At 35.4% G+C, this 16058-nt stretch overlaps 2 protein-coding genes across 2 annotated transcripts; both read left to right on the top strand.

Annotated features, from left to right (window-relative positions):
* Positions 1-6: 6 nt before the first annotated feature.
* Positions 7-6701, top strand: LOC116294015 (uncharacterized). Its single transcript, XM_031701533.2, has 6 exons — positions 7-1596; positions 1741-2244; positions 2648-2865; positions 2931-3085; positions 3670-4135; positions 4526-6701. Exons 1-6 carry the CDS (start codon positions 7-9, stop codon positions 5145-5147), a joined length of 3555 nt encoding a protein of 1184 aa, XP_031557393.2. The 3' UTR covers positions 5148-6701.
* Positions 6702-9880: 3179 nt separating this feature from the next.
* On the top strand, positions 9881-14663 carry LOC116293946 (lysM and putative peptidoglycan-binding domain-containing protein 3). The gene is made up of 2 exons (XM_031701451.2): positions 9881-10314; positions 13232-14663. Exons 1-2 carry the CDS (start codon positions 10015-10017, stop codon positions 13742-13744), a joined length of 813 nt encoding a protein of 270 aa, XP_031557311.1. The 5' UTR covers positions 9881-10014; the 3' UTR covers positions 13745-14663.
* Positions 14664-16058: the final 1395 nt, after the last annotated feature.

The following is a 16058-nucleotide window of genomic DNA, read 5'->3' as shown; positions in this document are numbered from 1 at the left end:
GAAAAAATGCTTATACTTTCATGGAAAAAATTGGATGGTAGAATCGCTGTATTACATAATACCACCATAGCAGCTACCGGAAGAACTGCACAAAACAAAGGTGTGGTTGGGATATTCCACGTAAAAAATGGGGTTTGGAAGGTCAATAAAATACTTGGAGAAACTGAAAACAGTACAGAATTTGCTAAAGCCCTAGCGATAAACAACCATTTTCTAGTAGTTTTGTCTTCATCTTCTGTAATAGTATATTCTTTGGAAGATTTCGAAGTTGCTTTTAGAATTAACCTTGAGGTTCTGGGAATGAACCTTGCAGAACCTTCATTGCAACTCACAAAGAGTGATGTCTTGATCCTAGTATCCAAGAAACATTCAAAAATCGCCATCTTAAATCTTGACATCCATACCAAGTCATACAAAGAAATATGTTCCTACAAAATACCTTTAGACATCAAGCTGAGTGATAAATTTGACTCAATGGATAGGGATGGTGGAACTGTTATAGCGCTTGGAATGCAAACCTTAGGCGGTGTTGATGGGGTTCTACTAATTGGATTTCAAGGCGCATTTGCATACCATCTCATGTACGATTTGGGTCGGTGTCTTGGATTAGGAAGAATTCTTTCACGCGTTAACAAACTTCGTGTTGACAATGGAGTGCAACGTGTAAGTGTTTCAATACAGGGTTCGACTATTGTTTTTGGAACTCCCGGAGAATTAACATGGCCAGATCGAAATGAAGACGCGGGAACTGGTAGAGTTTATATAGTCACGTACTGCCCTCTTCACCATAAAAGAATAAAGATTTCAACGTTAGTGGAACAACATCTATTAAAATGCGAAGCATGCGAGGATGGCAGAAGGTCTCTTGGAGGTGTAACAACAATTTGTACAGTGTGTGAAAGTCGTAAGTGTGCATTGCCTTTTGTTGATGATCCTTTACATTTTGTTACGAAAGTTTGCAATGATTCGATGTGTCCTACTAATGAGAAAGCGAGCAATAAAACCAATGGAATTAAGATAATCCAGATGAACGGTACGTTTTTCGAAGAAGGTGCAGTCAACGAGTACACTATAAAGTTAGTCGAGACAACTCGTGCAGGTATGTCAACAACATCTGAATCAGAGCCGTTTATTATCGATACAACATCTCCTGTGGTAGGTACTGTGTATGATGGCCTAGGAAGTGACCAAAATATGAACTGCTCAAGTAACGAAACGTTCGGCGAAGATAGTCAGTGTTCTACACGTAGCTTCCAAGATACGGACATTGATTATACTAATAATACCTCCGAAGTTCACGCTCGATGGATCGACTTTGCTGACAACGAGAGCGACATAGCAGAGTATTTCTGGTGTGTAGGATCAAAACCCATGCTAGATGACATTCGGCAGTGCGAGAGTACAGGACATAGGCAAAATGGCAGTCAATATGGACTGGACTTTCAGCAAGGTGACACGTACTATGTTACCGTGGTTGCATGTAATAATGCTCAAAGATGTTCAGCAGGTCATTCAAATGGTGTGACAATTGATACTACTCCACCTACCATGCAGTATGTACGAGATGGTGTACTTGGTCCTGATATGGACTACCAGGTGATTGTTAAGCATCTTGTTGAAACGTTTAAATTTAATGTGTCTAATTCTTCATGTTGTTTCCTTGATGTCGTATAAAGATCATTCCCGTGTGTGCCTTTTATGAGCCCCCACGTATTCCTAAAACTGATGAATATTTTCTAGGTATTCCTGGACATCATTTTTGCATATTTCAAAGCCTCTGATGAAAACAGTGACATAAGCTCGTATGAGGTGGCCTGGGGAACAGCTCCTGGTCTTACAAACATAAAAGAATACGAAGAAATTGGAAATGCAACCATATGGTATGCAAAGTTTAAGAACAACACGCTGGAGAAGAAAAATAAGTATTTTGCAACCGTAAGAGCATCCAACAAGGCTGGTTTATTATCAGAGCCAATGTCGTCTGATGGCATAATCGTTGGAAAGTCTGAGTACATGTTTGACAACAATGTTTCAGCATCGTTCTTTTTTGACACTGTGAATGTGAAAACTGATGGAACCAGAGAGGATGATGGCGTTGGGCAAACATATGGGACTTTGGAAGTTCCCAAAGGAGCTGTAGATGGCGAAGTAAAACTTCAGTGTTACACTCTGGATGACGAGACCCTTGCATCCAATAAATCTGAAGATGGTCCTCTTTCCAACCCTAGCACTACAAAACCAAAGGTATTTATCAAGTGTATTTGCATCTCCAGAAACTTACAGTTTTCCTTGGAATCTTTAGAAATTGCTTTGCAATTATGATTATTCATGATTAAGACCCTAAAATAATTAAGAGCTATAAAAAACCTCTTGCCATCCGCTTTATAATTATTTCGTAATTGTTGTCCATTGTCCTTTGAAACTAATATCAATTAATATTTATGAAACTGGGCAATATGCTGGCAATATACTGATGGGCTGGCATTTTATGGAGTTAGAGTAGCGCCCTTAAACACTTTATGCCTCAGAAGCAAAAGATAAACAGCAAACACTACTTAATGCTGTTTGAGCCCGCAGGGGCTTTCCCAATTTCCACACCCTCTCTCGTGTTGTGCTTATTGACTCCTTTATTAAATTTTATTTCTAGCAATTCATGCTCGGCAATTACAGCTTCCAGATAAAAGCTATGGAGCCCTTAAACAACACTATCAAAGAGGGATATAAGTTTGCTAAGCCGATCAAGATCTCCATGTTTTACGATGTAGAGAATTTAGTGAGAGCCAACAAACAAGTGGTGAACAAAGAAGTCAAAAAGGAAGACATTGATCCTGTGCTGTATTTATGGGATATTAAAAATAACACATGGTAAATGTTGCTTTTCTTGATAATAGGTATAGCAAATATTATTCGATTTTTTTCCTTCATTGCAGGATCGATGCATCTCTATCTTGCCCAGAACCCTGGCAGTACATCAACCGTACTATCAAACTTCTCACTGTTCATTTCTGTCACTTGACTCAGTTTGCTTTCTTCTGGTCGTTCAAAGCAAAGAATGGATTGATAATGTTTGAAAAGAACACTTCGGGTAAATTTTGGTAGTTGCAGTATTGGTGGGATGGGGTTTGATTTGATGGTGTTGTTGGTGTTGTTGATGATATACACCTATTTCAAAAAACGTTGTTGCTCGGAGATCTGAAATGGGCGATCTGAGTTTAAACACAATTTCTGAGCTCCTATGTTTTCTTGGATGGGTCAAAACAAGAAAAAGCACATTTCTAATTCAAAGGTGATGCTCCATATACCAATCTAATGAAGGAAACTGCTTTGTTTGGCATTGAATATATTACATTCTGCAGCGTGTTACTCGGCCTGAGATTTCACATTTCAAATCTCTGACCGACAACTTTTTTCTTAAATAGGCGTATATCTATGGTTGGTGATCATAACCTTTTTTTAAAAAAGGTCTAAAATCCCTCATACCATAAAAAAATTCTTCGTTGAGTTTTCCTTACATTTTTCTAAAACTGCCGGTAATGTCTTATTAGTTAATCTTGCTTTCAGATTGGTTGAGGCGCGTGCTAAGCATGAGAGCACACAGCGCTCGTTTTCTGTTATTTTTTAAATTTATTGTGTACAATGTTCATTGAATATTCATAAATTCTCTCGCAGTTTACGACGAAAATGGTGACGTAATTGTTCTTCTTGAAACAAGAGCACAAGAAATAGATCTTCCTATCAAGCGTTCCAAAGGCAGCACCGGAAACATCGAAGTTTATTGGTCTCTTCAAAACAATGAATCACTTGATTCAGATTTGATAAGGCCAAAGTCAGGGAAAATATCATTGTCAGAAAGCCAGTGGAACGCTACTCTATCTCTGAGGGTAGCCAGTAATGAAAAGAGGACAGGAAAACAAGTTATCTATGTTCGCCTTAACAACGTGACTGGCGGGGCAATTCTAGCATCACGTGACAAGATAGAATCGAGCCTGGTTATTGTAGGCAGTTCTGAAGTACACCAAGACCCTAAGTCCACCTTAACCTGGATCATTGGATTAGTTTTAGGAGTTATTTTGATAACGATAGCCATTCTTATAAGAAGAATGAGAAAAAATGGAATATTTAAAATAAATCTATCGTAAGTACCACAAAGAATTAAGCATGCTTAGGAAATTTGCACACAAATGTTCTTTTTTCACTATTCTGTTTTAACTTGGATGCTTTTGGGTTGTTTCTAGTAAAATACATTATACCGTTTGTCATTATCGTAATACTTTGCTTAGAGTGATGTCTGATTACGAGAAACTAAATGAAGTTTAATGGCGGATAAATAACATGAATAAGCAAGTAAAATAAAAATAACCAAGGGCAAAATAATAAAAGAAAGTACGATTTTTTAACGGATTGTACTATTTTGATTTTTTATTCGCCTATTAATAAACAAAGCGAAAGTTATTCCTATAACTCAAGAAGTCGAAAAAATAAGTTTTGTATCGATGCCCTTAATTATCTCCTTTTTTTAATTCAGCTCAACTGCCACAAATTCTACACAGAGCCAGCTGCAAACACAAGGAGTTGCTGCCACTCCAGCTCAAGATGGTAAACAATTGGACATTACTAATGACTCAGAGTCTGCAACAGAATTTATAGGAGTAACAGGAAATCTAGGAGAATATGATGCTTCAGCTTTCCTCGGTGTTGTTAGTGATAATGCAATCGAGCTGCGTGATATGGGCGCCAATGTGGGAAAACTATCCCACAGTAATGAAGATAAACAGCATTCAAAGGAAAAAAAGGTAGCACCTGGTCATCGAGGCCAATATAACAATCCAAGCTTTGAAAATGATGATGTCGAAGTTGAAGAAATGAAAATGAGGCTAGGTGACCCAAATACAGTTGCAGACGAAGGCATCAATAAAGTCCTTAAAGATCATCGTCATCCCCAAGATGGTGCCAATCTTCCTAAATCAAGTGAGGCAGCTTCTTCAGCCAGGTCCCCAGCAATAAAAGATATCGTTTCTTTAACTTTCGATGGAACCTTAGGTGCTTCCAAAGAGGAAACAAAGAAAATGAAAGCCGAAAATCGAGGATACGACAATCAAAGTTATCAAACGGAAAACGATGACGATGCATGTCAATTAGAAATTTAGTATCATAAAAACGAAGACAAAGGCAAAACTCAGACAAACATAAACATATACTTTTTAGTTTAGCAGCTGAATTTTCATAGCCGATCGCAGTAGTTCTTTGAACAATAGGACGTTTGCACGATGGCGTCATTGACCTCTACTACCAGACTCCCTTGCACACTTTCTTTTGTTCAGTTAATTAGCACCAATTGTCTTACTATTCTCATGAGGGAATACAAATTTACAGTCAAACAAGCTCACGCGTTGACCCCTAGATTCGATTAATGAAATCATTGGTCGATTATTCCTTTTATACGTACGAACCGGAATAATGCAATATCGCAATATTCAAATGAAAATTCAGTTCATTATTCGACTCGTGATGAAGAAGGTAAACTATCTAAATTACAGATACCTTCGAGCAGAAGTCGCTCTCTCATTTCATTAGCATATACACACTAGGTTTTGTAATTTCCATGCCTCAATTACTTGGGGGATATCATCAGTAATTTTGTAGGGAACGCTCCCGTCTTGAGCAAAATGGAGACACAGTTCCATGTTGTCGATAATGTTGAAGTATTTTCTGGACTCCCCAACTAGAAATTTTCAGTTGTCGCGAAATTGCTTTATTGGACAATCCGCTATTGCTGAGATGAACAATTTCCTGTCGAATAATATCAGGTACATAAAGGCTTTCCCAGCACATAAACACGGCCAAGACTATTTCTGGCCGCCATGTTTTCTTGGTCTTCCTGCTGTGTTAGCACTGATTAACCAATCAAAATGTCGTATATTGAATTTAAAGTTGATTGGAATTTTCATATCTTCGTTTTCGACGTTGTAAATTTCAACTGAATAATGAAATCAAAATTCGAAAATTCAAATCATTAATCGACTCTAGGGGTCAATGTGTGAGCTTGTTTGACTGTAAATAAGAAAGAAAATTCGCGAAGCATTGTGGTAGTAGGAGTCAAATGACGCCATCATGCAAACGTCCTATTGGTCATTATTCTAGCTTAAATAATAAAATAGGTTCGTAGAACACTCGACACGCCGGGTTAAACGGAATGCACTGTTTGCCCGAGTGTTGAAGCTGTATTCGTATGAAACATTCATAGCACATTGGCTCCTAAGCGTAAGACCTGCACTCTGCACAATTCAACTATGCCTGGATCCCTTAAAATAGAACCCTGAACAACGAAATCAATACAGAAAGCAGTAAGCACAGATAGTGTAATGTAATTATTAGTATTCGTGTGTCAGCCATGTGGGTGTAATATACAATTTAATCTAAAAACAAAAGACCGTTTATATAAGACTTTTAGGTCTTTTAAGACATTTTGTCAATAACTGAAGTTAAACTTAAATACAATTGCTGAAATATTAGAAAAGTTATGCTGTAGAGAAAAGAGAAGCACTCATTTTACTTATTCAGAACATTGTTACGACTTTATTTGTTCGTGATATCGATATATATCCAAACCATTTTTAAAATTGGAGATAGAGTCCCGCACAGCTCTTCACTCTATATACCAGACGAGAAATACAATAATTAAATTCATCTACAAAACATAATCTTAGTCCAAGAAAAAGTCCAAGTTTGCGTTGTTTAGCAAGCATACTTAGAAAACGCTGTAAATCTACAGTCCAAACTTTTAAATAGCTTGAACACATGCACGTAAGAGTTTTCTAAAGTGTAAACAAAAGGAACAAGAGTTCTTACAACTGACTCGAAGGTATGGAAAATATCTTTGCAAGTCAAAAATGCTAGGAGAAAACTCCATAAATTCAAGCAGCCAAGTACGGTAATCCTTAAAGAGTTAATAATATTAAGCTTTAAAACCGATTAAAATGCATAAGGTAAATTAACAATTCAGGGAGAAAACAAATTGGAAAGCAAGTAACAAATAATTATATTTAATACTAAGAGTAGTTGAAGGTAAAGTATGGAGCTCTAAATACCAGAAAAAATCCCTTCAAGACCTGATTTCTAATTGATATACAAACTATCCGAACGCCTCATCCCATACCTTTTCAGTAGTTTTCGTCCATAATTTTAGGGATTTTTTTAGCCTTCAAAAGGCTTCTTCAATTTTCTTCAACTATTTTTGCGAGCTTTTTTGCGGACTTTTTTTCTTCTCTGAGAGATTAGCGTCAAAAAGCACACACCCGTCTTCGGCAAACGCGGGAAAATCCAAACTTGATGCTGATTGGTCAATCGAGTTCTTTGTGTAACGACGAGTAATCGACTAGTACAGACGAGTGGCAAGTCCGAGGAAGTCCGAGTACCTTGCTGCGATTCTTTGTCTTTTTACTACCTTAACTGATTGATTGATAAATTATATTTAAGACGAAATACCTTCAACCTTTTTGGTCCATAATTTTAGTTTTTCAAGCCCTTGAAAGCCCGCTCGTTCCAGAGCTTTTGCGATATCTTCTCCGTTCTCTTTCCGGCCCTCCGCTGTTCTCAACATCAACTGCCGATTGACTGCCGATTAGTGCACGATAAACACACACGTGTTTTCGGCAAGCGTGCAGTAAGCGCGCGAAAATTCCAAACTTGATGCTGATTGGTCAGTGGGAATACAGGGAGCTAATTTAAACAAAAGTGAAAGGTGAAAATGAAATAGGAAAAATTGACTCTAATTCATATTTCTATTATTATTTAAAATCAACATAGTGGCTCTATGATCGTTTTTTTTTCTTCACATTTTTTTGTATGGCAACACTAAGATCTTGACATTGATTTTTCCCCTTTTTAACTCGTGGATACGCGAAGCGTAGAAACGAGTTATTGTGAGGGGTCTGAATATGCAAATGTGTCACTCACTCACTCGCTCACTCACTCGCTCACTCACTCACTCACTAAGATGTTAGCAGATCGATAATTAAACGTTTGTCTATCGTCTTACGTCATCTGATTACGAATGTTACACGATAGTAACAAGTACAAAGCTCTTATATACAATATAGATCACTTTGTTATTTATATGAGGAAACGAGATGCTGTTGTTCCATGTGGGATATATTTCTAGCACTTTTAGACGCCTTGGGGGCCCACTGTGCATGTGCACACTCTCACATAGTTCTATCTTCGAATTATTCATAATAAAAGAATCAAGGAAAGATGCAAATTGAAGTAAAATTATAAAATTAACGCCTGAAATAAAATTTCAATTAGTTAGACCTTTTTTCTGATGTATTTTAAAAAGTAAACAAAAACGCTTATTAGGTACAACGTCAAAATTTCGATTTTTCAGAAGACTCGTAGATCGAGCCATCGGTTATCGAAAAAAGCTATTTTAATTAGAACTCAAGAAAAGAGTCTGATTTCAAGCTCTGGAGGACTTTACTCTCCATAGAGACAGCTCAAAGTCACGGCGATATTCAGCAATAAAATCTCATAAACTCGATCGAGCGAAGTTTTAATATTACTGATCAAGTGACTTCTTAAGAAAACTATCAATGTAGATGTAGCAAAAAATAGCAAAAGACGAAAAAAAGAACAATTCCAATGGAGTTTTGAAGGAAGTTCGGCCAGTTTTGTAATTTAAATAAGCCGTTCTGAATAAAAAGTTGATTGATCGCAACACATTATACTGTACAAGATTACAAACAGCCGAAGCAATGCTCAGATTGTATGTTGAAATGTGCGAAGGTCTAACGAGAATTCGCTCCAATAAATAATCATTAATTTACCGACTTGGATGAAGACAAAATAAAGAGCATTTCTAAACGAATTTCTATAAAATATTTGCTTAGTTCAAAGTGTAAATAAATAGTTTCATTCGAAACAAATGTAGGAGCCGTGACCATTGAAGGTCAAGATAAGTAGTAATGTAAATCAACACGCATAAACGCAACGCTTTATGTTGATCGTCCCGATTTTATCATAAACGGCCGATTATCTTGTATTGAGTTTTGAGCTCGTAGGTCGAATGATTCCTGGAATAAAACACACAGCCCGCATTTGAAATTGAAAACAGAGAAAGCGTTTTCAAATAGATCTTCTTCCAATTATACTCTGGCTTGTACTAAGTTAACTCCATCGAAGTCGTAGTCGTCTTTCGTAGTTCGTATTAATTGAAGTTCAGAGAATTAATTTATCACAGAATTCGCTTCCAAACTCAACAAAATAGCGAAGAACTAGGTGTTAAAATAAAAATAAAAAGGACGATTACTCATCTTACTAGATAATTGAGTATTTAAAATATTTAATCGAGCGAAATATTCTTTGAGTCTTTGAGAATGTCAACAAGCATAAGGAGGGCACAGGAAGACCAATCTTCGAAAAGTGCAACAAGTATCCACGAGTTTGCCAAAGGGCGTTTGATTTAGTAACCGAATAGCTTCAGGCTCCCTTCCTTGGCCCATGGCGCCGCCCATGGCTAGGTCGGAGTTATTCCACAGAATTGGCTCACAAGTTATTAAGCGAAAGGAAAAAGCTAAAAATAAAACAAAGAAAGAAAGAAAGGAAAGAAGGAATGAGAGAGAGAGAGAGAGAGAGAGAGAGAGAAAAGAATGCGAAAAGAAAGAAAAAAGAAAAGAAAAACGAAAGAAGGAAAAGAAAAGAAAGGACAGCATCGAAATAAAAAAGTAAGAAAATAACAGAAGAAGAAAAAGAAGATAAAGAAACCAACAAAGAATTCGCTGTTTGTTGATCCCAGGCCTACATGGTCCATTATTTTCGTGAGTCAACGGAAGAGCCTAATACCGAGTAGGTTGACACTGACGTGTTATATAAAGATGGCGGACGAACAAGATGTGAATCTGTGAAATTAATACTCCTGGATTTTCTTTTACGATTCTCAATCGCAAAAATTTAAACAGTATCTTTCACCTTAAATCTACGATGTAATAACCAGGCTGGCCTTCACATTAGTCTATTATGAGTAAAAGAACGGGTTACTCAAAATATTCCAAGCTTAAAGTCGATAAGAATGATCATGAGTCCTTCGGAGAAATCCAGAACAGATCGGCATCTAGAGTTTACATCTTTGGGAATGATTCAACTGAGGACTTATCAGTGGATGATGACGCTTTGGAGTTATCAGAAGTACGATCCAGGGGTAAAGGAGGAATCACTAGTAGTTTAACTTCACTAGATCTCAAAAAAAGCCATATTATCGAGAAAGATGTCAAACCGAACGATACTTTACAAAGATTTGCTCTCAATTTTGGTTGTACGGTGAGTTATTTTCCTTTTCTCTAACCAATATTCTTATTCACCTAATGAGAATTTTGTAATTGTAGATGTTTATAGATTTAACGAATTATAATATTAGTAAATTCGTAATTTTGAGTTTCTGGAAATAATATCGATAATATATGTAAACAATACGTGTACAAAGTTATAAGACTTTGAAAATATCTTTAAAACTTTCACAATTCGAAGTATTACCTGATCTAGAGGTATTCAATTTGTTTATATGTTTATCTCGAATGTTTCTTCCAATTTATTTGTTGGAATTGCTATTGAGCAAAAATATTATGGATTAAATTTTTTGAGGCCCTTTAAATCCTACACCTTCCTACTTCAAAAAGCCCTTAATATGATACTATTTTTAGAATTGCATTAATATTATATTATATATATAGGATATACCACCTTACATTAGTCCTCAAAGAATTAATGGAAAATACCACTCTTATTTGAAAAGCCACTTTCATCAATTACAAGTGGTATTTTTCATTGATTCTTTGAGGGCCAAGGTGGTATTTTCTATTATTATTATTAATATTAATAACATATCTACAAAATATGTGTATTTAAAATATATGAAATATCGGCAAAACGTTTTGGGTATCATTCAAATGAATTCAAATTAATTGCCTGGCACAATAGTCCCCTTCGCAGTTCCCTGTGCCATCTTGAAAGGTAGCTATGCCAATTGCATCCAAGCGAGATGGAACAAGCATGTGAGCTTGCAATAATAGAGGCACATTAAAATTTTTTCAAGGTGGTCAAAAAATGTCTCTATCATTACAAGCTCACCCTCCTTCTCACTTGGATGCAAAGGCATGGCTACCTTTCAAGATGGCACAGGGAACTGTGAAGGGGACTATTAATTTTTGGAACAGAGTAAGAGAAAATTGACAGCCAATAATCCAAACAGAAACTAGTAATTTTTTTAGATTTGTTGAAGAGATTAATCCAATAGGTTTTTAAAGGAATCTGTGATATTCAATGCTGAGTGAAAATTTATGAACAAAAAATACTTCTTAATAAAACCTGTTTTTTCTCACTAAATTTTCCTAGAATGAAGTTATTTTTATTTCCTTTTTAATGTTTTGTTAAAAAAAATATAAAATGTCCAGGTCTGCACATGATTTGTTTGTTAAATATTAGCTTTAGACTTCCGGCAAAATATTATGAATACTTAGGTGCATTATTTTTAGGATAGCTTATATTTTTGTTTAAAGTTTTAAGCTGAATTCCTATTGGACAAAAAACAAACAATAGTCCCATAGGAATTCAGCTTTTTTATATAATTATATTATTCTTTATATGTAAGTTTTTTGACTTGATAATGTCGAAGCATCTCTTACAGAGTACTTTTGAAATTTTTTTATTTTGTTTCTTTACTAGAGTGCAAATCATAATATTATATCCGTAAAATAGCACAAAAACTAAATTGCACTAAACACATCTATTTTTTTTTGTTTTCAATTATGTTTCATTGGTGCTATTTTGTTTAATAATTAGTAATATTTCACACATACATGGTTTGCCCTCTATAAGCCATCTTAAGAATCTTTTGTCGCAATTTATTGAAAGTAGATGTTTTATCTTTTATGTTTTTATCTGCTTACAGTTAGAATCAATTTAAAGTCACCCTCTCATATGAGGTCTATTTTTGCTCAGCTGCGCCTTTTGGTGAAACTGCCAAAACCTGATGAAACAAATAGTTCTTCAAAATAATTCAAAAGCACAGCTGCTCTTTTATAAACAGTGCATAAAGCTGTACAAATAACGTGGTGAATTCAAGACATTTATGCATATGCCATATTTAAAAACGTTGTCAGGTTGAAAGGGTTAAATCATTGAAATTAAGATCCAGGGGTATTCTGGGTAGTCAATATCCTAGGTGTCTGGAATATGTTTGCATACAGGCACATACATGAAGCTTTGTTAGGTTATAGCTTGTTATATACAGTATATAGGTTAGATATCAATGTTTGAGAGCTGCAATACTGGTAATAGATGCATATTATTAACTATTAACTTAGAACACCCTTTGGTCTTAGCAACAATGATTTAACCTTTTCAATCCAGCAATGTTTTTTTATTTGGTGTATGCACCATGTTTTTATATAGCTTTATGCAATGTTTAGGAAAGAAAAGCTGTGCTTTGAATGATTTTGAAGAACTATTTTTTCAATTTTGCTTAATTTTGTTTTTAAACACTTGATTTTTTTAAATTTATCTAATTTTAATATATTTTAATATTAAAAAAACATTTTAATCGATTAAATATAATAATTAATTAAATATTTTGATCAATATTATTATAAAATAATGGCCAATCACAGGCCAAATAAGTTTTTGCTTAGTCATGTTTATTAATAATTTTTGACTAAATGTTACTGCTGAAAATGACCAACAAGGCAAAGATTTGACTGGACAAGTCCCAGTTCCGGCCTGACATTGTTTGATGTCCAGCCGTTATATGGCGCAAATTTGCATGTAAATGTGATCAAATGCAGTCAAGTTTGTCAAGGTTCAAAAACCCAAGATAGCATGAATGGCAGTCATTTTGATCAAGGCTCTGAGTCGTAAACATAATAAAAGTGCTTTCAAAACCAGCATGTTGTGTCTCTAAAGTTCATCGTGTCTCATGATCAGCTTATTAGCTATGAGTCTTCATATGTAAATAAAAAAGTGAACACAAATAAATGAATGGAATATAAAAATGGCATTTCCACAGTGGCTCTTCATCCACTAAATGAATCAAGGTTCATACTCTCAGGTCATGTGAATATATCTATTTTTAGTAATAGATATAGAAATAGATATTTCATCAATGATTATATATTAAAGTGAACTTATATTTGCTGTACATGTATGCGTAGTCACAGTAATTTTTTCTTTTTTTTTTTTGTAGATGGAGGAAATCAAAAGAGCAAACAATTTATATTCCGAACAAGACTTTCATGCTCTACAAAAAATCAGAATACCAGTTCAGCCACATGGAATACTAGCACAAGAAGACGAAGAAAAAAAGAAACACAAACCAGAACCACTGAACCTGGATCCCTCATCATCAGGAATGAATGGAACATTAGTAAATGGGTATGATGATGATGATGATGAATGTGTCAGAAAAATAAGCATTCGTTCTGCTTTGGATTCACCTAATAGCTTCCTTCGAAGCATGGATGAAGATTTAAGAATGATTTGCAAAGGGACTCCACTGCGAAAAGCAAATCTGGACGAAGTTGCAAGAACACTTACAGTGACTTGTATACGTCCTCTAAAAATGCAGGCAGAAAAGAGAGACTTAGGGAATGTTTATGGCATAGGATGGAAGGGATTTGTAGCAGTAGTAGTTGTCGTCTGTATTGTTATTCCAGCAGCGTTAGCATTGATGTGGCTCTGGCCCAAAATTAAAAGCTAACCTGAGTTTGAGCCATAAACTTCTGATTTGAGGGACTTATTCCTTTGAGGTGGGAGAAAGGGTGAGATGTGAGTGTAAAAGTTTGGGAACAATATTTTTTTTCATTCAATTAGGGAACACCTTAATTATTGGGGTAGGTTATTGAGGGAATTTGGGATTTTTAATGATATCATTTGTTTTAAAAATTGGGAATTAATCTTTTTGACCTTATGAAAGAGAGACATTCATCCTCCTTCCTACAGCCTCCATGGAATGATTTTGCCCTGCAAATACAATATCTGTCGATCCATCAATCTCTTGAATTCTTGCCAGTAAGCTAAATGGGCTAATACCTGTATGAATCAAAAGTTTATGGTTTCATAGTTTAAATTTAAATACAGTGCATTTCAACACACATCATTTATATAAGAAAGAAATGAAATTTCACATTTTCAAATTAACAGAGGTATTATCTGAATTATTATAATGTGTAGTTCCAGAAATTATCCATACCCCCCTCCCTCGTTGTTGTTTTGTAAGTCTTGTTGTTTGCAATTCATGGAAGAACTTTGGTTTTTCAACTGAAATCATTCTTTTCCATGTATTCAATGCCTTTATTTGCAATGTTTGTCTTCATTTCTATCCCACAAGTCTTTACAAGTCTATTTTTAGTAACAGTCAAAAATACTATTGGTATTTGTGAATATTTTGACACCGAAATGAGGTTAACCCTGAGTAAATGAGTCTTGAGGACTGAAAGTGTAAGTGCGCAAAGCCTCAGAATATAGGGTAAAGGAAACAATGAAACATCAAGTGCTATTATTATTGTTATTAATTTATTATTAGTTCTACTCATTGACTGAATTAGATTTTAGGAATGATAGAATTAAGCTTTAAATTAGTAGATCAAATAATATATAAAGCATAAAGAAAAACTCAACATTTATGTACAGCTGTATTATGTTATATACATTGTAGAGTATTTCAAGAATGAGTTCTAGAGAATCTTTGACCCTACGACCTCCCTTCCCCTTGGGTATATAAAATCTGCATGTTTTTTTTTGGGGGGGGGGGGGGGGGGGAAGGGATGGAGAGTTGATTTGTTGTAGCAGGGTGTAGCCCTCTTCCCCTTGCTGGTATCGGAAATCTTGACTAATTCAAATTCCCTCGCCAACTTCATGTGTTTGAAGAGAGGGGGATGGAGGGATATTTTTTGGTAGGGATTGGCCTCTTCCTGTCACTAGTATTGGAAATCCTGACTAATTTTAAATTCCCTCTCCATTGGGTATATGAAATCAGCATGTGTTTTGAAGGGATAATTTTTTTTGGTAGGGAGTGGCCTCTTCCCCTCACTAGTATTGGAAATCCCTGACTTTATATGAGTCATTGCTAAAATAAAGTCTTTAAAATAATGTTTTTTGTCTCTATGAATTGTTAAGTAAAAAATTCACAAACAAAATGGTCTTGAAAATCGTAATTTTTGTCCTTGAAAACTCCTTGGATTTTGTGTTTGAGATGTAGTGCAAACGGCTTGTCATTGTGTTTCATCACAACTGTAGCCAAAAAAAAAGTTGCTTTTCTAACCCTTTTCTACTGGTAGTTATATAGTATATAAAGTGTTCGCACTAAACCCGTGAAACAAATACTAATTTTTAGTACTAAGTAGTGATGATCAAACAATAGGAAACAAAGGATTCTGTATAAATTACTACTAATTAGTACTAAATATTATTCACGGGTTTAGTGCGTGCACTCTAACAAATGATTTATTAAATAAAGCAGTCCAACGATGTTAGTGAAAGAAGGCAATATTCTGTATGAAAGTTACTAAACGCGCACTTCAATAAGCGGGACATACCATAGCGGGGATTTTAACTCTGTGACTGGAGAGACCAAGGGCACTAGGACACCGAATGTGGTTGGATTTCTATTTTTTTTTTTCTTTCCCTTTCGATTATTTGAATTAATTTAACGTTATACTTGTTTATTTATCTTGTGTCCGTGTTCCTTCGTCCGCTGTTATAATGCAGACGTTTTCATTCCAAAGGTCAAACGGTTTGAATAGCCTATGAGCGTTACTTCTTTAACGGCCGTTCCGTACTTGACTCTGTTTGTACTATACCAACAACAACGCGACCGCGTGATGCTCCTTACGTCAGTAATATTCAACCGTCCAGAGTTAATATGGTTAATCAAATTCACCTTAAGTTCCATATAGAGCCTCGGCCGGGGATAAATAAACAAGTATGACGTTAATTTAATTCAAATAATCGAAAGGGAAAGAAAAAAATATAGAAATCCAACCACATTCGGTGTCCTAGTGCCCTTGGAGAGA

This window comes from Actinia tenebrosa, unplaced genomic scaffold (genome assembly GCF_029948245.1).
Source record: "Actinia tenebrosa isolate PJP-AT-01 unplaced genomic scaffold, QUT_ActTen_1.0 PGA_scaffold5__44_contigs__length_20552954, whole genome shotgun sequence".
Lineage (NCBI taxonomy): Eukaryota > Metazoa > Cnidaria > Anthozoa > Actiniaria > Actiniidae > Actinia > Actinia tenebrosa.
This window is presented reverse-complemented; position numbering and strand designations above follow the sequence as displayed.

Coding starts and splice junctions, on each gene's coding strand:
- LOC116294015 (XM_031701533.2), top strand. CDS start 7: ATGCTTATACTTTCATGGAAAAAATTGGATGGTAGAATCGCTGTATTA. Junction 2,866..2,930: donor GATATTAAAAATAACACATG/GTAAATGTTGCT, acceptor CCTTCATTGCAG/GATCGATGCATCTCTATCTT. Junction 3,086..3,669: donor GTTTGAAAAGAACACTTCGG/GTAAATTTTGGT, acceptor ATTCTCTCGCAG/TTTACGACGAAAATGGTGAC.
- LOC116293946 (XM_031701451.2), top strand. CDS start 10,015: ATGAGTAAAAGAACGGGTTACTCAAAATATTCCAAGCTTAAAGTCGAT. Junction 10,315..13,231: donor CTCTCAATTTTGGTTGTACG/GTGAGTTATTTT, acceptor TTTTTTTTGTAG/ATGGAGGAAATCAAAAGAGC.